We start from the raw sequence: 22,520 nt of genomic DNA on the forward strand, positions 1-22,520 counted from the left end.
CAAAATCTTGAACAACTCATTGGACAGATGTATTATTTGCTGTAGTGTTAGACACTGCAGACCAGGATGATTTTCAGCACAAATGCTGGGACATTGTAGGATTGGGCTTGGCAGCGATGATCTTCCTGGGATTGAGTGGTCCAAGCTCTCACATGAAGAATGCCATTTAGACAACTTGCTGAAGGGTTACGGTACTGCCGCTCAGTGCCTTCAGCAGAGAGGAGAATAAGAGATAAAATGAATTAGAGGATGGGTAAGAAAATAAACCATGACATATTTTGAGAAAGATTTTAATCACATGGACTATACACTTGATGCGATGATGCATTTCAGCAGAATGTACTCCACCCAATTTATTTGCCTTCCAAAAACATTTAATGGTGACCTGTTGTATCACAAGAATGGAAGTATGATAAGAACAATTCCTCTATTTTTGTACCTTCCTTCGTTGTAAAAGATAAAAAGTTGAAAAAAATATGATGCTGATCTACAGTGCTTCAATTTTTCTTCAATGTCTTTCACCTTGAGAAAGCTGAGAGTTTCCAATTTGATCTCGTATTTATGGATGGAACATCATTAGCACATTCAGCACTGCGCCCTAATTTAGTGTAAGTGGGAGTCTGCGGCAGTGTGCTAGTCTTCAGAGTAGAGATCTGATTGAGAGTAGGGCAGTGGATTCTTGGCTAAATCTTATGGGAGGTGATGGTAACAAAAGAATTCTTCACACAGAAAGTGACCAAATTGTGAAATAGACTCAAAGAGTGATATGGGTGCAAATCCTAGAATCTATGACATGAGTGAATGTTGAAATGGGAAGGTTTTACAGTCTTTGGGTGGATGAACGATATCTTTGTCTGTATAGCGCACAAGAAACAATATTTTTCACTGTATAGAACATAGAACATTACAGCGCAGTACAGGCCCTTCGGCCCTCGATGTTGCGCCGACCAGTGGAACCAATCTAAAGCCCCTCTAATCTACACTATTCCAATATCATCCATATGTTTATCCAATAACCATTTGAATGCTCTTAATGTTGACGAGTCCACCACTGCTGCAGGCAGGGCATTCCACGCCCTTACTACTCTCTGAGTAAAGAACCTACCTCTAACATCTGTCCTCTACCTATACATGTGACAATAATAAATCAAATCAGATCAAATGATGGATACTTGGATGCTCTTCCTCAGCCTTAATCAAAATTGGACATTGTGCTGATAGGAAGCACTAGACTACAATCCTGCAGTACCTGATTACTACTTTGAATGGATGCTGATGGTATTGACACAGTCAACGCTCCATTTAATTAAGCAGCTGTGTTGGTGACTAAACCCACTAAGCTGAAATTTGAGACAAAATTCCCATGATAAACACAATTGACTACAGAATCACTTCTAATGCTGGAATGAGCAAGAAGTAAAATCATTTGTGAATTTGCTGGAAATAATTTTGCAAAAGTGCAGCGTAGTGGCTTGGTTTGCACCTAGACACACAAAGACAACATTACAGTTGTGTTTATAGGGGGCACCCCATTTTGACTGCAATCCAATTCAGTGTCTGACCCACACTTAAGTAGCGATTCATAGATTAAGCTTCAAATTATATCAACATATTTTTAGTTAGAGGTGACAAGAGTTTTGATAATTATCTAAAATAGTATTTTTTTAACTTACTGAGCCATGAATGGAGTTTGGAATTTGCTTCATGTTGAGCTTTGCCTTATAACACAAGGCACTGAAGTGGAATGTCACCATACCCCAGCTGTATTTACCTCATTGATGTTACAGGGTTTCCACATCTGAAAATGAAAGGAAGGTCAACTTGGGAACCTTCAGCATTATCCTGTTTATCATATGTTTGCGAGAAGTTAAGTGATAGGCCTTCTGTGTATTTCCAGCATTGTCTGCTTGTTTCACATTTCCACATTAACGATTTTTCGTTTTAACCCATCTCATTTATTATTGTCTAATTAGATTACGGGTAAGGGCAAAGCAGGGCACTAATTAACTGATAACTAATTAAAATGGCTTCGTCTCCTTCACCTTAATTCCATCTGAACCACTTACTGTTCTGCATCACATAATCACAGACACAGCCTCAGAAAACAAATACACAAAGGTATACTTCAATATCAGCAATGAACTCAAAATGTATTTATCGCAGCTTGAGAACTGTATTTCACCTCAGCTGCAGCTGGTCCCCTGTGTGCTGAATTCTACAATAAATGCAGGCTCCTTCCTTCAGCATTGTCTCTCTAATTGTGGATGCTGGATTTTATTTGGAGATTTAATAACAGTGAAGCCTGAGGCTGCTTTCTCACACCATGGTCTCTAACTCTTCACAGCTGGATCCTCAATTTACACCAACGTTCCCGAGGGAACAAGTGGCTCCATCCTTGGAAAGGGACTTAAAGTGATCAAAAATCAACTTAACATTGACTGTGATTCATTTAAGCTTTTTATGGTTGAAAAAGAATATTTGGTGAGAATCCTTGTTTAGCTCAGTATGCTCACTAAAATTGAAGATGCCATTCAGTGGAAAGATAGAGGTTTAAATTATTGTAATCAGTGTAATTTTATGCTGCTCATCTATAAGTAAAAGCATCCATGTAAAGAAAGGGGGGAGTCAATTATCTTGGAAGTCCTGTGTGACTGTAGTGGGCTCTGAGAACAGATGTACCATGTCTGTCAAGACCAGCTGTTTGTGCTTGTGACGATATCTAAGCTGCTCTACCGACAGACGTCTGTGCTGCACCATATGAAATTGGTTCGTATGGTTCACTGGTAAACCTGGTTCAGGTATATGTTCACTGGCAGTATCTTCATTGAAGAGCTACTAGACTGTTAACTTTTTATTTTTAGCTTGCAAGTTCTAAATTAACCAAGATAGTGGCATTAACATAGAAACATAGAAGATAGGAGTGGGAGGAGGCCATTTGGCCCTTCGAACCTGCTCTGCCATTCATTACAATCATGGCTGATCATCCAACTCAATAGCCTTATCCTGCTTTCTCCGCATAACCTTTGATCCCATTCGCCCCAAGTGCTATATCCAGCCGCCTCTTGAATATATTCAATGTTTTGGCATCAACTACTTCCTGTGGTAATGAATTCCACAGGCTCACCACTCTTTGGGTGAAGAAATGTCTTCTCACCTCCGTCCTAAATGGTCTACCCTGAATCCTCAGACTGTGACCTCTGGTTCTGGACTCCCCCTCCATCAGGAATATCCTCCCTGCATCTACCCTGTCTCGTCCTGTTAGAATTTTATAAGTCTCTATGAAACCCTCCCCCCTCATTCGTCTGAACTCCGGCGAAAATAATCCTAACCTAATCAATCTCTCCTCATACATCTGTCCCGCCATCCCTGGAATCAGCCTGGTAAACCTTCGCTGCATTCCCTTTTAGGTTGTATCTCATGACTGAAGAATCATTGCAGCATGGACAAAATGGGAAATGGTGCACTATAATTTTATTTCCTAGAAGGAACAACGTGTGGTGGGATACATAGGGAACATCAGTCAAACGTGACTCTGCTCTCCTGTAGGTGCAGGGCCCACTGGATAGCAGTCAGGAACAGGACACCTGCTGACTTTGCTGGCCAGTGTTGTTGTAGTGCCTCCTATTGCACTATCAGATCAGGCCGGAGCAAAGTGGCTGCACTAATGAGATCTGGCTGGGAGCGGAGGAATTTCTCAGGTATTATCAGATTCTGGTTGGCAAGCAAAATTGGCCATGGTTCCAGGAAGGAATTAGAGGAACGGCTGTAATTTTCAGGTGTGCACTTGACTTCCTGGATTTACACATTAATAAACATGAGCTAAATACATTTGTGAATACGGACATCTGATTTTCAAAGGTCTTTAATTAATAACTTAATAATTGTATTTTACAATTACTCAAATTGAGCACTATGAATAACACAGCAAAGTGCAGCTTTAGTGCTAAAATTTGAGTTATCAGAAAATGCGAACAAAGCAACTTTGAATTTGGGGAGGGGGGCATAGTGGCAAAGTGATTCGCACTGCTGATTCACAGCGTCAAAAATCCAGGTCAATTCCAGCCTTGGATGACTATCTGTGCACGTTCTCCCCGTGTCTCCGTGGGTTTCATCCCACAGGTTTGGTGGATTAGCCATGCTAAACTGCCCCTTGGTGTTCAAGATGTGTAGGTTAGGTGGATTAGCCATAGTAAATGTGTGGGGTGACAGGAATAGGTGGGGGCGGGTGTGGGCCTTGGTAAGAAGCTCTTTTGGAGAGTTGGTGTAAACTCGATGAGCTGAATGGCGGCCTCCTTCTGCACTGCATGGTTCTATAACTGACAGAGTGTATACTAAATGCTGCCAGAGAAACATGGTCAGGCTGTGAACAGAAATGTATGATTGTCGGATAAAAGCCCTGAAGTGACTTGTGTCTTTAAAGACTTGCGGGGAGGCAATGGTGCAGTGATATTGTCTTTGGATGAGTAATCCAGAGACACAGGCAAGATCTGGGGACACAGGTTCAAATCCCGCCATGGCAGATGATGAAATTTGAAATCTGCAAAAATTTGGAATTAAAACTCTAATGGCAACCATGAAACGATTGTCATAAAAACCCATTTGGTTCACTAATGTCCTTTACGGAAGGAATCTGCTTACTTGATCTGGCGGGAAGGTTAGAAATGCTCAACATGTCTGGCAGCATCTGTGGAGAGAGAAACAGAGTTAATGTTTCAGTTTGATGACCTTTTATCAAGACCGGTAAAAGTTAATTTGTTTTGAACAAGACAACAATCAGTGATTTAATTGCACTTCTCTCAATTTAGTCTACTGTATTTGTTGCTCATAATGTGGTCTCCTCTGCATTGGCGGGACCAAACACTGTGTGTGACTGCTTTGCAGAACGCCTCCCATCAGTCGGCCAGCGTGACTGAGCTTTCGGGGCTCTTCATTTTAACTTTTCATTGTGCCCTCAAGCTGACATCTCCATCCTCAAACTGCTGCCCTGTTCCAGTGAAACTCAGAGTAGGTTTGAGGAATGCCACCTCATCTTTCGATTAGACACTTCACAGCCTTCTGGACTGAACTCTTGAGTTCAACAATTTCAGACTGTAAACTCAGCTTCCTTTTCTTTGCAAGTTTTGATTTTTCTCTGATTTTTCTTTCAGTCAGCAGCACACCTGCTCCAGGCACACCTCTTGTTTCTATTCTTCACCCATCACCGTTCCTTTTGGTCCTGAGAGACTAACTTTCCTGTCATCAATCTCTCCTGTCTTTTACCCTGTCACAGACCTTTTTGTCCTTGTCCTACCCACCCCTTATTCAAAACCTATTACACCTCCAACTTCATTGACCTGAAGCGTTAACTCGCTTAACTCGCTGGGGCGGCACGTTGGCACAATAGTTAGCATTGCTGCCTCACAGCGCCAGGGACCTGGGTTCGATTCCTGGCTTGGGTCACTGTCAGTGCAGAGTCTGCACGTTCCCCCTGTGTCTGCGTGAGTTTCCTCTGGGTGCTCCAGTTTCCTCCCACAGTCCAAAAGATGTGCTAGTTAGGTGCATTGGCCATGCTAAATTCCCCCTGAGTGTATCCGAACAGGCGCCGGAGTGTGGCGACTAGGGGATTTTCACAGTAATTTAATTTCAGTGTTAATGTAAGCCGACTTGTGACAGACACTAATAAATAAACTTTAGTCACATTGCCAGCAGCTACTTGGCCATAAATCTTTGGAATTTCATTCCTAACATGCTCCACATCTCTCCTCCTATAAGAGCACCTTTCAATCTACCTCTTGGACCAGGTTTACAGTCCTGTTGTAAAATCTTCATATGTAGCTGATTGTCAAATTTTATTTGATTATGGTCTAGTGCAGCTCCTTTGCTTATTTTACTCAGTCAAATGTACGCTGTTCTTGTTGCAGTGAAAGCAGAAGAGAATTTAAAAATTATGATGGATTCTGCTGGTTTTGCTGAAGTTATTTCAATAGTTTCTGCCAGGTGTCATCTTGTCCAAAAGCCAACTACTATATTAATTTGTACATTGAGGAGAAGTACAAATACATGTGTATGTGTTTAAACTATTCTGTTGTTTTTATGTTGCTGCAATAATACTGAAATGTCGGAAAACAAATATTGTTAGAATTATATTTAGCATTCAGTGGATGATTTTATTTATCATAGAAATCATAGAAACCCTACAGTGCAGAAGGAGGCCATTCGGCCCATCGAGTCTGCACCGACCACAATCCCACCCAGGCCCTACCCCCACATATTTACCCGCTAATCCCTCTAACCTATGCATCCCAGGACTCTAAGGGGCAATTTTTAACCTGGCCAATCAACCTAACCCGCACATCTTTGGACTGTGGGAGGAAACCGGAGCACCCGGAGGAAACCCACGCAGACACGAGGAGAATGTGCAAACTCCACACAGACAGTGACCCGAGCCGGGAATCGAACCCGGGACCCTGGAGCTGTGAAGCAGCAGTGCTAACCACTGTGCTACCGTGCCGCCCATACTCCATCATACTCCAAATCATATTCCAAAGATGTGTGAGTTAGGTTGATTGGCCATGCTAAATTGTCCTTAGTGTCAGGGGGATTAGTGGGGTAAATACATGGGGTTACGGGGATAAGGCCTGGGTGGGATTTTAGTCGGTGCAGGTTCAATTGGCCGAACAGCCTCCTTCTGCACTTTAGGGATGTTATGATTCTATGATGCCACACTTATCATTCCAACTCCCGAGTATAATTTTGAAAAGTGAGGATTGAATAATACTGTAAAATCATCCTGGATTATAACACATATGTAACATTGGCAGGCATTGACAGTAGATTAACTTGAGAAAATGTTTTGTACATTCAGGTTCCAGGTAGCCAGCGTTTTGCTTTCCCATGTTCTGAAAGCATTCTAAAATTTTAGCCTCCTGCAAATGAAATTTTGTTCTTTCATCAATGTGCACCCAATCAGACCTTCACCATTGTGTTTACTTTTGTTGATCCGAGTTTAGATTAAGCTTCCAAAGCGAACATTTCAATGCACTAGGGCTTTGTTGGAGGCAGAATACTAGACAATCACCACAATAATAATGGGATATCATGTTTGAAATGATGTCCTTGAATTCAGGAATCTGAAAGTCCTCGTTTTATTTCTTCCCCACTTTATTTTGTTTTAAACACAACGATACACTGTTTAAACCAGGCCACAAAGGCATGTTTGTTCTTGTTGATTGGTGTAAGATGGTACCTATGATGCTGCCTGCAAAAGTAAATTTTGTCAGGAAAGTGGCTGAAAATGGCCCTGTTATCTCTGTGCCCGTTTGTCTGGCTGGCTGATTTGACAGATATAAATAAAAATTAATAACAAAATGTGGCCAGAGGCAGTTCAGAATCTAGTTATTTAAGTGTCTCTTAAGGTGCAATTTGCTTTAAACTCTGGAGTAATCTAAGGCCCCCAGACCTGGAGAGTGAGAGATGATAACCAATATATGACAGTTCTAATTAGCTTTCCCTTGGTTGTGAATACATCGTAAACAGTAACAAGGCCTCTTAGGACTGCTATCTGCTGCCAAGAACAATGGCTGTATTTCCTAATTAACTACCGTCGGTTGTCACTAGTGTCAAATTTTAAATTTATTATCACAAACCTATCCATTGATACACTTTCAAATGAGTGGCCCTCTAACACTCCCAATTATCTGATTCTATAACCATAAATATTTTTTAGCGAGTACATAGTGAAATGATATATTCCTATATTATTGTCCCAAATTTATCTCCCCTCATTCATTTCCCTAAGTTTTCCTGAGATGCTGCCTTTTGTTAATATATGATTTCAGAAACAGCAGCAACCTCCTTGTGCTTTGTGCATTTTCTTTGTTTTCTCCTCCCACTGTTGTACCACTCTTGTCATCTGGAAAGCTAAAGAGCAGTAACATTTTTCACAAGTATCAGAAAAATTCCAATGGTTGGGGATGATGGGGGAACTTTGTTTTTGTCAGGTTCTTCCCTTGTCAGGTTCTGCCCCTTCTTAATTCACCTATCCAGACTGAGGCTACATTTCCCTCATTTGGTGTGTCTGAGTTTTTTGCCTCCACTACTCCTCTACCTGGAAGTCTATTCTCTGTATTGATCACCCACTTCACTTACCAATTACTTAAAATTACCTTTTGAACATGTGTTCCTTTAGACGAGTCTCATAGTTTAATTTTGGTTCGTATTCTGCATTACCTTTTTCTATGGCATTTACTATCCTGTCTACAGTCTCATATACAGATTGCTGTCTCGCATACAGATCAGGCATGTTCATGCAAATGCAATTTACCTTTTAAATTCAATGGCTGCTGTAATATGGTAGCTCTATGAGTTATTTGTTGCTGATTACTAATAGTTCAGTAATGAGATTTAGTTCAGTTGGCTGGATGGCTGGTTAGTGATGCAGAGTGACACCAACAACGTGGGTTCAATTCCCATACCGACTGAAGTTATTCATGAAGGCCTTGCCTTCTCAACCTTGCCTCTTGCCTGAGGTATGGTGATCCTCAGGTTCAATCACCACCAGCTATCCAGGCTATGGTCACCTTTATTACTGATAATGAGAACATTATTAGATACATTATGATTTATGGGCTTCCTACTCTGATTCAGGCTTCGCTATTCTATGCATTGATAGTCTTTTAAAATTATTGTCTTTGAAAAATATACAAAAATATATTTTTAAGAGAAGCTTTTTTTCCTGTTCATTTCATTGCCAATTGCATGCCTGTGTTTGTTGGTCTCATCGTCACTCCTGACTCCTAAAAGCGGAATGGTGCAGACAGGATATTCCCTGGAATTTCCTCAATGCCATTTGCATTCTGGTAGTTCCTTTAAGAATGTTGTCATCATTGATTAATTTTACATACTGATTTTATGAAGAAAGTGTCAAACTGCTGCCTAATCACTGGGAATAAAGTTATCTTTTATTATTTGAATCTATTTGGATATTGCTTCTTATTGCCTGCCGTTAGTAGTGTGTATATATAGACTATTGACACAATACAAAAATAAGGTTTACCATAGGTAATGACTGTGCAGATGCTGTACTAACTGTTGCTCTTACTGTAACCTTGATAAATCTGATCAATCCTGTGCTGGTAACTGACTGTAAATCCTTGCCGTTGAGTAAGCATGGCTGTTACTGTCTGAAATAAATGGAACACTTAAGATGCCATAACCTGCAGCTTTGAAATTCACATTAATAGAGGTGGTTAATGGTTATCACGTTTTGTCTGGTATAAACAACTGCCCCTTTTAAACATAGACATTTTAAATGGTGGGAACTCGAGCGCTATATGATTGTTTTTTTCAGGCACTCCTTTCCAGTCTGGAAAGAAGAGCAACTTATATTAATGCAGAACCTTTAATGTAATGAAACACCCCCAGCCACTTCACAAGAGCATTATAAGACGAAGTGTGACACTGAGCTACATAAGGAGATACAGAACAATGTTTAATGCAGCCCGTCGCAGTGTAAAACATGGCAACTGTGCACAATTAATCATGGGAGAACTCCATGAGTGACAAAATCTCACCGATTAAGTCAGAGGGTAGAAGGGGATTCCACAGGATTCCAGCTGCTGCTGGTGGGATGCCAATTAGGCTCATTAATCCGACTCTGGACCAATGTTTTGCTTCTTTACTACCACCCTCACCATTCCCTTTGCCCTTTGTTCCATGACATTTTTGTTATCTAATCTCTCCTGCCCTCTAATTTATCCCTGACCTTCCCTTTTGTTCCACCTGATGCACCACCCCCACGAGCGTACATTTATTCAGCAGCATAAAACCCACCACATTTCTACCTCTCTTCAGTTCCAAAAAGTCAGATTGAACTTGAAACATTAACTCTGTTTCACTCGTAACAGATGCTCCCAGACCTGCTGAGTTTTTTTTTTCAGCACTTGTAGTTTCATTCTGCCTTCACTCACCTTTGGCCTGGGGTCCCATGATGATCCTTTGCCTCTGGTAGATGCATTGCCGCCGCATCCCACTAGCATTGACAGCAGGAAAAGCTGCTGTCTTGTGATTGGCTGGCAGCTCTCGGCATGCAGGACTGCCACCGCTGGGGACCTCAATCGTGAGAAAGACCCAGCATTGGTCACCTAAATGCCTGTAAGACATTTGATTCTGTCGGATCTCCCATACAGAACTGATTGGAGGGTGTTCCCTGCCAGTTCTCCAAGCAGCGAACGAGACCTCTGTTGGTCTGACAAAATCCTGGATTATTATATCAGGTGACCAAAAACGTGATCAAAGAGGTAGGTTTTGAGGAGTGCCTTAAAGGAGGAAAGCAAGAAAAAGAGATGGAGAGCTTTAGAGGGCGAATTCCAGAGTTCCGGCCTTGCAACTGAAGGCATGACCACCGGACGTGGAGCAATTAAACTTGGGGATGCCCAAGAGACCAGAATTAGAGAAGTACAGATACCTTGTAGGGTTGTGGGACTGAAGCAGAATACAAAGATAGGAAGAGTCAAGATCATGGTGGGATTTGAAAACAAGGATGAGAATGTTATAATCTAGATGTTGCTTGTTTGGGAGGCTTGTGAGCAAAAGGGTGATAGGAGAATGGGACACTGCAAATTAAGACATGGACAGCAGAGTTTTGGATGACCTTAAGTTTATGGGGGATCAACCAAGCATATATTGGTATAGTCAAGTCTAGAGATAACAAGAGAAGAATGAACGTTTCAGCAGCAGATGAGCTGAGCAATCTTAGAGATGGACATGGGCGACCTTAGTGATGGCATGAACATGAGATCGGAAGCATATTTGGAGATCAAACATTACACCAAAGTTTGGACTAAACCGATATAATCTCAGACTCTTGTCATGGAGGAGGATGGAATCAATAGCAAAGTCATCAGCAAAGTAATGGAAGGGGTAATTAACAGTGCTATCAAGTGGCAGTTACTCAGCAACCTGCTCACTAACAGTTTGGTTTCTGTCAGGGTCACTCAGCTCCTGATTTTATTACAACCTTGATCCAAACATGGACAAAAGAGCTGAACTCAAGAGGTGAGATGCAAGCAACTGCTCTTGACAACAGTGCAGCATTTGACCAAGTGTGGTATCAAGGAGCCCTAGCAAACTGAAGGCAGTGAAAATGAGGAGAAACTACCTAGCACAGAGGAAGGTGGTTGTGGTTGTTGAAGGTCAATCATTTCAGTTCCAAGACATTGCTGAAGGAGCTCCTCAGGGTAGTGTACTGGACCCAAACATCTTCAGCTGCTTCATCAATGACCTTCCTTCCATCATTTGTGGTCGGTGCAGACTCGATGGGCCAAATGGCACTGTAGGGTTTCTATGATATAAGGGCAGAAGTAGGAATGTTTGCTGATAGTTGTATCAATATTCAGCACCATTACAACTCATCAGATACTGAAGCCGTCAATATCCATATGCAGCAAGGCCTCTAAAATATTGAAGCTTGGACTTATAAGTAACAATTAACATTCAAGGCACACAAGTGCCAGGTAATGGCAACAGAGATAGTCAAACCGTTACCCCTTGACATTCAGTGTCATTCCCATCGATGAATACTCCCCACCCGCCCCCATGGTATGCCTATGTTATTTCAAAGAACAAAGAATATTACAGCACAGGAACAGGTCCTTCGGTCCTCCAAGCCTGCACCAACCATGCTGCCCGACTTAACTAAAACTCACTTCCTTCCGGGACCATATCCCTATATTCCCATCCTATTCGTGTATTTGTCAAGACGCCCCTTAAAAGCCACTACCGTATCTGCTTCCACTACCTCCCACGGCAGCGAGTTCCAGGCACCCACTACCCTCTGTGTAAAAAATCTGTCTCGTACATCTGCTTTAAACCTTGCCCCTCGCACCTTAAACCTGTGCCCCCTAGTAATTGACTCTTCCACCCTGGGAAAAAGCTTCTGACTATCCACTTTGTCCATGCCTCTCATAATCTTATAGGCTTCTATCAGGTCGCCCCTCAACCTCCGTCGTTCCAGTTAGAACAAACCAAGTTTCTCTAACCGCTCTTCATAGCTAATGCCCTCCATACCAGGCAACATCCTGGTAAATCTTTTCTGTACCCTCTCCAAAGCCTCCACATCTTCCTGGTACTGTGGCGACCAGAATTGAACACTTCATTCCAAGTGCGACCTAACTAAGGCTCTATAAAGCTGCAACATGACTTGCCAATTTTTAAACTCAATGCCCCGGCCGATGAAGGCAAGCATGCCGCATGCCTTCTTGACTACCTTCTCCACCTGCGTTGCCACTTTCAGTGATCTGTGACCTGTGTTCCTTTATACCTTTTGACTTCCTTGTTTAACCATGGAACGTTTTCTTCCTTTTATAATTCCTCTTTCTCTCAGGAATATACTTTAATTGAGATTGATTTACTATTTCCCTGAACATCCGCCAGTGTTCCCCAATTGTCCTACCCTCAATTATTGTGCCCAGTCTACTTGGGCCAACTCTTTCCTCAGGCCTGTATAATTACCTTTGCCCAATACGAAAACTCTAGTATGGCACTCTATCTTTTCCCGCACAATCTGAAGATGAAATTCTAGCATGCTGTGATCACTCTTTCCAAGAGGATCCTTAACGACAAGACTATTTATCAACCCTTGTTCGTTACATTATACTAAATCTAAAATAGCTTGCTCCCTGGTTGGCTCTATGATATATTGCTCTAAGAAACACTCTATGAAATCTCCCTCGAGGCTACCCTTGCCAATTTGATTAATCCAGTCAAAAATCACGCATGATTACTGTAGCTTCTCATAAGCCTTCATTATTTCTTGGTTTATACTATGCCCCATTTTGGAAGTATTGCTCGGGGGCCTGTAAATTACTCCCACCAAGGAGTTTTTTCCTTTGATGTATGATGTATTTATTAAATGTTGATCAATATGCAAATTGTAATCATTTTATACTGAATGTTACTATGCTGCTTTATTGCTAATTTATTTTTGCTGCCATCTGGGGTCACTTTAATTTCCAAGTGTTAAAATGGAGTCACATTGGAAAATGGTTTGGGAAGCAAAAGCACTGGTCTAGCATTTGAATGCCTTCCCTTGTTTTTCAATGATGAGAAATGGACACAGTATTCAAGGTGTTGTCTGGCAGAGCGCTGTGCAGTATGGCTGTGACTCCCTCTGATGCAGTGTGCTCCTTTGACTCAATGCAGCACTCTATGGTTGGGTTAATTGTTGCACTGCAGTGCCATTAATGGCCTTTCTATATTTTCATCAGGGGTTCCCGGGGAGTAGAGTTAAAACAGAAAAGCATAATTTCTGTCCACTGTTTCCTGCTGTTTAAGTTGACTGGTTCCACTGCTCTTAGTCAACACAGTGTGGACATCAGAGAATTACAATTCCTAGCAAAGAAGAATAGGGAAATCCAGTGTCACATACTTCCTTGTAATTGGGGACCTGACGGCAACTTACAAAAACATGAGACTCTGATGTTGTCCAGCTGTCAAAGCCAGGTCCCTTCTGTTTTAATCAGCACCATCAATGGCAGCAGTATCAAGTCATGGCTGGTGCCACTTAAATATGAAAGGTCTCAAGTGAAGCATTTAGGGAAGATAGTGAACAGAAATAACACATCTTTGTTGGAGCTTGAGGAGAGCACAGATAGAATAAACATGTGTCCCTTCCATCAATTTGCTTAGCCTATTCATCTTGAGACACTAAGGGACAATTTAGCATGGGCAATCCACCTAACCTGCAGATCTTTGGATTGTGGGAGGAAACCAGAGCACCTGAAGGAAACCCATGCAGACACAGGGAGAACGAGCAAACTCCACACAGTCACCCAAGGCCAGAAGGACCTGGGTCCCTGGCACTTTCAGGCAGCAGTGCTGACCACTGCGCCACCCTTACTGCATTCTGAGTAAAATCCAAGTACTGCTTAAATGTCATGATGGTTTCTGCTTCTACCAGCCTTTAAGGAGGTGAGCTCTTAACTACTATCCTCAACTCTCCTCTCGTCGTTATGCCAATTTCTTGAAATCTAGACTCACTGGTTATTGACCTCTCTGTTAAGGGAAATGGGTCCTTCCTCTCCACTTTATCCCCTTAATTTTATACAACTCAATTAGATTTTGCCTCAACCCCCTCTGTTGCAAAGAACCCCAGAATATCCAATCTTTCCTTAGTGCTAAAATTCTCCAGTCCTGGTAACACCTTTGTATATCTTCTGTGTATCTTTCGAGTACGATCACATATTTCCTGTAATGTGAGGACCAGAACTTTGATTTATTATTGTCACATGTATTAGTATACAGTGAAAAGTATTGTTGCTTGTGTGCTATACAGACAAAGCATACTGTACACAGAGAAGGAAAGGAGAGAGGGCAGAATGTAATAATTTCCATTTACTATTAGTATTAAGCTTTGCTAGAATCTAGTTTAATAAGTTTGCTAGTTTACAGTTTTATTAATTCAGTATCACTTCTCATTTATTAGAATTAGAGAGAAGAAGCATATTGAATCTTGGTTCTGTCTACAGTTGGAACTCATGTTGGCTTTAAGGTTCATAGGACTTTTCACGAATTTACAATGAGAAAACAAGTACAAAAAGTGCTGTGCTATGGCTAAAAACAAGATAAGGGGTGCTGGGCCCATGATAGAAAGGGAGTTTAGAAGATTTTTCTACAGTTCTAGTTTTTGGTGTATATCCTCCGGGTTTGGGTCTCAGCTTAGAAGGATCAAGGAGTACACCGGACAGGTATACAATTCTATGTGAGCAAGAGATACAGGAAAATTGGTAATTTCCACCCAAAGTACAATAAAGGCAAACATAATATACATTGTAAGCTACCATTTAACTGCCTGTATTAATTCCTGCTGTGCTAAATAAAACCATTTAAACTATAGCCACTGTGATGTCAACCTTGAACAATTTAATGTACAGTCCAAATGTAAACACAACCATTTATCAATTTCAAGATGCAGTGATTAATTTGCTCACCAAGACTTAAATTGATGTTTTCATTGTGATTTTCCATTCTTTGCCTATCATTTAAACTTTCCGCCAGTATTTGGATTAATTTAAAACAACAACTGTGGCTCAGTTGGGAGCAGTCTTAACACTGAATCAGAAGGTTGTGGCCCAATTGTAAAGACATGATGTGGAGTTGCCGGCGTTGGACTGGGGTAGGCACAGTAAGCAGTCTCACAACACCAGGTTAAAATCCAACAGGTTTATTTGGTAGCACGAGCTTTCGGAGCTTTGCCCCTTCCTCACATGTGTAGAGACCACAGCACAAAGGTCCAGGCTGACACTCCTGTGCAGTACTGAGGGAGTGTTGAGCTATGAAGAGAGGCTGGATAGGCTCAGGTTATTTTCTTTGGAGCAAAGAAGGCTGAGGGTGACAGAAGTGGGAAAACTCACAACCTTTAAAAAGTACGTGGGCGAGCACTTGAAATGTCATAACATTCAAGGCTATGGGCCAAGTGCTGGAAAATGGAATTAGTGTAGATTTATTGTAGTTTGGTTGGTGTAGAATCGATGGGCTGAAGAGTCCCTTTTATACTGTATGACTTTATGTTGGAGGTGTGTTGGAGAAGATGTTAAACTATAGCCCAATCTGCGCTCTCAGATTGACATAAAGATCCCATGGCACTATTTTGAAAAAGACCTGGGAAGTTATCTCCGATGTTCTGGCCAAAATCCATCCCTCAATCAGACATCACAAAAAAGCAGATTATCTGGGCATTATCACATCGCTGTTTGTGTGAGTTGCTATGCCTGAGTTAGTTGTTACATTTCCTATATGACAATAGTGTTGAAGTATTTTGTTGGCTGTAGTGCGCTTCAAGTCACCTTGAGGTTCTGGAAGGCACTAAAATAATGCAAGTCTTTTTTTAAAAATGTGTTCTATTTTCTATCCTATCATATTTAATTTTCATGAACTCCTAATTTATGCTGCAGAGTTGAACAGGCAACCTGCACCGAAGCCCTTGTCATTACAGCTCTTGATTGGCCAGGTTAGATGCAAGAGTAACCTATACAAATTCACTCTATTTTCTTTTAATCCCTTCCATTGAGAGGCAATATAGGAAAACATATCCTGTGGGGAATCATGCCTAAAAATGATGTCTTACCAGTTGGTGACATAAAACTACAAAGCACTGATTTCTTAAAATTGATACAATGTTTTGTGATGGGGTGGATTTGGCATTGCGTTTATCCCGTCTGTTGCAGGCAGATATTGTGATGATAGATCTCGTTTACTTAACAATTTTAAACCTTTGACTCCAATTTGTATTAAACAGAGCATCTTGTTTTGTTTTTTTTGCAGATGTGTGGAATTCGTAGCTAAGGAAGGACAAAGCCTGAAGGAGCTGTACCTGGTGTCCTGTAAGATTACTGATTACGGTGTGTATTACTGCTGCTGTTTATCACTGCTGCCTTTGGGATATGTCTATGTCTGCAAACCTGAGATTATAAGGACATCGAATGTACGGGGCATTGAGGCCTCTCAAAAGTAATCATAAAAAGCTGGGGCATCTTTTGCTGAAACTGGATTTTTTCAAATCTTCAGAATATCCAATCATTTTATGCTTCATTTAAACTGCATGTTAACTTGTACAAATTTACCAAAGTCTAGGGTGTTACCAGTGGACAATTTTAAATGATACCAATCGATTTCACTGATTTTTTTTTTAGAAAAACCTCTTTCCCCCTCAAATCAAAGAAAGTGGAATCTGGTTAATCTGTTTGAAGATTCTCATATTCCTTTTTGAAGAATTTTAGAAAGTTATTTCCTTATCTTGCAATATAAGCAAGCAAGGACACATCACAGAAAATTTGAGATGCAGGAGTAATTTTACAACGAGCCACATCCATGACCAACATTCTGTTACACTCGCCCCACTGTTAGTCCATCTGGTTTGCAAAATTATCTTGGAAGTGCTCCCCTTAACAATCTGTAATGTGAACCCTACTGAAGAGTGATTTTGACGTTTCTGCAAAAGTACGTTTTAGATGCCCAATTTGTGCATGTGTCTGAACTTGTAAAATACAATATAATCCAGTTGACGATCAATTCCAAAGATTTGTCCACTTAGACAATGCTATTCTTTCACTTTGACAGCTTGCCAGTTGTCACACATAACAACTTGGCAACTGCATTACTTAATGGTCACAAACCTTTTGCAATTACAGCACTGTTATCATACATTTCAGCAAACATAGATATTCAGGCTATTGCATTTCATGATGAACCGTGAAGAGGCAACACGGGGTGATTTTCCAATCTCGTTGCACCTGGCGCAGATTGCGCTGATCCTGGAAAATAGCGTGCAGGCCCAAAAATTGGTTTTGTGCCCGGTGCCAAACAGTTTGCAATCGTTCCAGTCCCTTTCAATGGTGCAAACTGGATAGCTCCCAGAAAGGGCACAAGGCCGATTGGCACATTTAAAGTAGCATTTAAAAATGCATATCCCATTCAGTGCTGGATTCTCCCAGCTCCAGAGTCTTCTAATCTTTGAGCTTGGCTTGAGACTGACGAGAATCACAACTGGTCTCCAAATGGCAGTGCCCACCAGGTACTCTGGCACTGTCCACCAGGTGCTCTGGCACTGTCCACCAGACACTGGCAGTGTCAGTTGGGCACTGCCAGGGGCAGTGCCAGAGCTGGGGCCTGAGTGGTTCTATGACGGGGGGCTATGCAGGCGAGTTATGCAGCGGTGGGGTATGAAGAGGAGCATCAGAGGTCATGATGGGGGTGGGGGAGCACGTGGGGTGTACCCATTGGAAGGGCCCCGATGCCAGTGAACTTTGTTGGTGAGAGGGTGGGGAAACATGCAACAATGGGGGTCTTGATGTCCATGGGGGGAGGGAGGGGGTCTCCCAATGCAGTGAGAGATCAGGGCACCCTTCCAAAATGGTGCCCGAGTGCTTTGCAGCTCAGCTCACTGGCATGTTTAGGCTCCACCCCTCCATCCCCTCAAACAGGCACGCAACTCACAACTCTCTGAAAACAAATGACTTAAATGTGGGATGATTGCAGCCCAGACTGCGCCTGACAGACCGGCGCACATCGCTCCGATATTCTCACCATTATGACATTTGTTTTTTATGGGCAAAAATTCCGCCCATACTCACCAAGTCTGTTCCCTTCTCCAATCCATAGTCATGTCTCCGCTCACCTGGTGTGATTTGGGAAGGCTTTCAAAACGCAGCCATCTTCGTGAAAACTGTAGTAATTCTGAAACACCCACTTCCAAAATGGTGCCGACAACTTCTCAACTACCTGGTGTGAGGTTCTTGTCCCATCCCATCTTTTGCTCAGCTGAAAATCAGCAGAGATGGAAACGGGGATGGGACTTGGGGATCCGTGCTCTGGCCACCATTTGCATTTTCTGCCCAATGATGTTGTAACCCTAATGCAGTATTTTTCAATATCATAACTGTTCCCTTTGGGTTAGTGAGTTAGTGGCTTTCAGCTATTCAGATTATATGCCTCACTGCCTCTGGGTCAGCCATAGGACAATCCAGGTACAGGTATATTATCGTAGAATAGTTGCAGCACAGAGGAGATCAGTCAGCCTGCCATAATATTAGAAAAATAGATTTTTCTCTTCCCCTTTCTCTGCTTTTGTCTCACTATTCATGTTCATAAGTTTATTTGACAAGACCTTTGGATATATTTCAGCAAAAAGCAGTTAGATGATGGAAATCTATTGAGGTATAAAAAAATCTTGGCTACAGTATCCTCTTTGTCTTCTGCACCCATGTGCAAACAGTTGTATTAGATTTAATTTATAATCATTTTTCTCATAATTTATATTTTAGGTTTGTAAGTGTTTACTGGTGGATCAGGTGTATGTGATCAGGTCTGCCATGCTTCCCGTCAGGAAAAACAAATGGTGCTTGGGATGCTCAGTCGATGATGGTTATTCAGACAGCTATTAGGAACATACAAACAGCATAAAGCATTTGACTGCTTGAACCTTTTCATTAGTCAGTGAGATCATGACTGATTAATGGCTCACGTCTATATACTTGCTTTTGCCCCATATCCCTTAATACCTCCTGTAAACAAAAATGTGTCAAGCTTGTATTTAAAATTAACAATTGACGTACAATTGACTGTCTTTTACAAAAGAGAGTTCCAAATTTCTACCATCCTTTAAGTGTAAAAGTGTACCTTAACTTCACGGCTGGAAGACCTTTCTAACTTTTAGGTTGTCTTCTGGACCTACACTCTCCAACCAGCAGAAATACTTGCCTTCAAGCTACCCTATCAGTTCCCATTAATATCATGAAAACTGTGATCAAATCACTTTTTGACTTCCTAAATTCTGGGAAATACAAGGCTAGTTTGTGTCATCGTTTATCCAAGTTCCTCTGGACCTCCACTGCTTCCAACTTTTCAATGTTGTTCAGCACCATTTGCAGCTCCTCAGATACTGAAGCAGTCCATGTCCAAATGCAACAAGTCCTGGTCAATATCAGGCTTGGTCTGACAAGTGGCAAGTCACATTTGTGCCTCGCAAGTGACCATCTAATTCATTTGGTTCAACCATATAGTCGTCTAAAAAAAATCATTCGTCAACATCCAGTCTTTCAGCTGTTAAACTACAAGTTATTGGACGAATTCTTACCAAAAAAATGGCAGTGTTGTTTCCGGTGAGAAATTTGGTGTGTTTCTCTCCTGATCTTACAAAATTCTGCCAAAAAAAATTCAAGGGGCGTGTTTCACGGTGTTATTCAGGGAGGCGGGGCCTCAGCACGCTAGCAAAACCCCGCTGCTCAGAGATTGGCGCCATCTTTAAAGGCCACCCCCGATTCGATCCTGAGCAATTCTCACCCTCCAACCCAACATGGAGGTCACTTTTCCACACTCATCCCCCAATCATTGGCCCCTTCTCTCCCCTGCCCCCACAGTCTAAGCCAGCACTCACCTGCACTACCACTTCACCACCCCTCCCCCAACCCCCCCCTTCCCCCCAGTAGCCATTTCTGGCAGGGGATTTTTTAAAAAAAAACTCCTGCTCCCCCGTCCGCCAGTGAGAAGGGGAAGTCCTCTCACCAATGACATGCTAATGTATTAAAATGAGCTTTCTGTGGTCCCGCAGCATGTTTCGCACCACTCGACTGGTGAGGGACCGGTAAGATTGGAATGTGGAAACTCGCCAACGCGAACCACGCTCTCCGGATTTTGAGCACGCGCCATCATTCCCGCAGACGCAGAGTGTGGGTTCAAAATCACCCCTGTTGTTTTGAAAAACACAGTTTGTTTGAGCTCGGAGCTTGCTAATTGGAAGTTAACGAAGACCAATTAAAACAGCATAACCTTTTAACTAATTTTGATTGGCACCTTTGGAGTGCGCATTCTTCCTTCTGACAGCACTCTGTAAGCAGTAGCGGTCCAGTGGGAGATCACAACACATTTTACTTTTTCAAGGTTTGAAATACAGTACGTTTAAAAGATTGATTTTTGCAGTTCTTTTTACATTATATTTTGCCTACAATCTATTCAAGTTGCAGTTGGTCACGTCACTGATTAAGCAAAGCTTTAATATTAATTTTCATTTCTTATTTCTACAATGTTCAGTAAAAATGAGACACTAACAAAGAAAAAAAACCTAATACATTGTCAAATGTAGCCAAGGGTTACTCAGCTAAACGTTTTACAGTGAAGTTGGTCATTGTTCCTACATTCTCTCTTTTTACTTCTTCCCCCACCAAACGAGAAGCATTTTGTGGTTGCAATTCCGAGACCTTAGTGAAATTCAGCACACATTTTTAGTTATTTAAATCAAATTCTGCACCTTCCTCGGCCTCCTGATTAAGCATTGTAATTTTATAGAAAACGACTTTGACACCAGATCCTCCAAATGGCTGGCATCATATTTCAACTTAACAAGATTCCACTGGAAGAATGCATACATATATACACAAATGTACATAATTTAATGTATTTTTCCTTCTCGCTTCCTTTTTATTTGCAGGCAATGGTAAATCCATCACCAGCTATAAGGCCTTTGTTATTCTGTTATTCTCCACTTAAAAAACACAGCATTTTCTTTGGATTCCATTAGAGATTCTGCTCCATAGTTTCCCCAGAGCTCCCAATTCCATCTTTCTCCCTGGTAACTCTCTGAGGCTGAACCAGATTGCTCAATGTCGCATTTGGCCCCCCAGGAAAAGCTTCCAATTGCATGTCTCCGGCACCTACCAGGACTGCCTATTTCCACCTTCATACAATCAACTGACTCCATTGCATCTCAGTTCATCAGCTCCCTAAACCCTCATCCATGTTTTTTTCACCTCTGGGCTTGACTTGTCCAATGCACTTCAATTCAGCCTTCCACATTTTACCCTCCATAAATTTGAATTCATCCAGACTCTGCTACCCATGTCCTCATTCACATGGCCTCAACATTTCTTATCTTGTAATCGCCTGCTGTCCTAAAAGCTACACATATCTACACTATTCAAATGCTGGCCTCTCACGCATTTCTGATTTTAATTCCTCCACTATTGATGGTCATATCTTCAGATACCAAGGCCCTAACTCTGAAATTCCCTCCCTAAGACTCTCCACTTCACCCCCTTTCATCCTTTCCAACACGCTTTAAAACTTAGCTCTGCCCTAATATTGCCCATTATAGTTTAGTGTCAAATTTTGCTTCATATTGCTGCTCTGAAGCATGATGGGATGTTCTGTGATTTTCAAGGTGCTCTATAAATGCATGTTGTTGTTAAAGCTGGTTTTCACCAGAGGTAACTCTTGAGCATTTCCTTTCTCTTCCTTTGCGACATGCATGACTGTTGTTCGGTGTCTCCCTGGGAGGACAACAGCTGAGGTCTTTATGTTGACTTGAGTAGCAAAGGTGTGAACTGCTGCCTATAACATCATGCATGTGCATATTCAGACAAACATTTAATGCAGGTTGGAATTGCATCAGTGTCATGAATGAAGTTCAGATTAAGCCTATACTTGTGCTAGGGACATTCTTGTCTTGCAGAGAAACAATAGAAACAATTATTAGGGGCGATGAGAGGCCAGTTAGAAAATCATAATATGATTATGCAGAGTAATTGAGGATTTCGTGGGCGGCATGCTTGCTCAGTGGTTAGCACTGGTGCCTCACAGCGCCAGTGACCCAGGTTCAATTCCCAGCTTGGGCCACTTACTGTCTGTGCAGAGTCTGCATGTTCATAGAATTATAGAATCCCTACAGTGCAGAAGGCGGCCATTTGGCCCATCGAGTCTGCATCGACCACAGTTCCACCCAGGCTCTATTCCCGTAACCCCACATATTTACCCTGCTAATCCCCCTGACACTAGGGTCAATTTAGCATGGCCAATCAACCTAACCTGCACATCTTTGGAACGCTCTCCCCGTGTCTGCGTGGGTTTCCTCTGGATGCTCCATTTTCCTCCCACAGTCCAAAAGACGAGCTGGTTAGGTGCATTGGCCATGCTTAAATTCTCCCTCAGTGTACCCAAACAGACGCTAGATTGTGGCTACTAGTGGATTTTCACAGTAACTTCATTGCAGTGTT

General features: G+C 42.0%; 1 protein-coding gene across 3 annotated transcripts in view; it reads left to right on the plus strand.

The window, feature by feature from the left end:
• Window positions 1–22,520, plus strand: part of fbxl17 (F-box and leucine-rich repeat protein 17) — a 745,649-nt gene that overhangs the window by 513,885 nt on the left and 209,244 nt on the right. For all 3 annotated transcript variants that reach the window (XM_078214702.1, XM_078214700.1, XM_078214701.1), the window contains exon 8: window positions 16,300–16,376. In XM_078214702.1, coding sequence (XP_078070828.1) covers window positions 16,300–16,376 — 77 coding nt within the window. The remainder of the gene's footprint in view (window positions 1–16,299; window positions 16,377–22,520) is intronic.

This window comes from Mustelus asterias, chromosome 6 (genome assembly GCF_964213995.1).
Source record: "Mustelus asterias chromosome 6, sMusAst1.hap1.1, whole genome shotgun sequence".
Taxonomy (NCBI): Eukaryota; Metazoa; Chordata; class Chondrichthyes; order Carcharhiniformes; family Triakidae; genus Mustelus; species Mustelus asterias.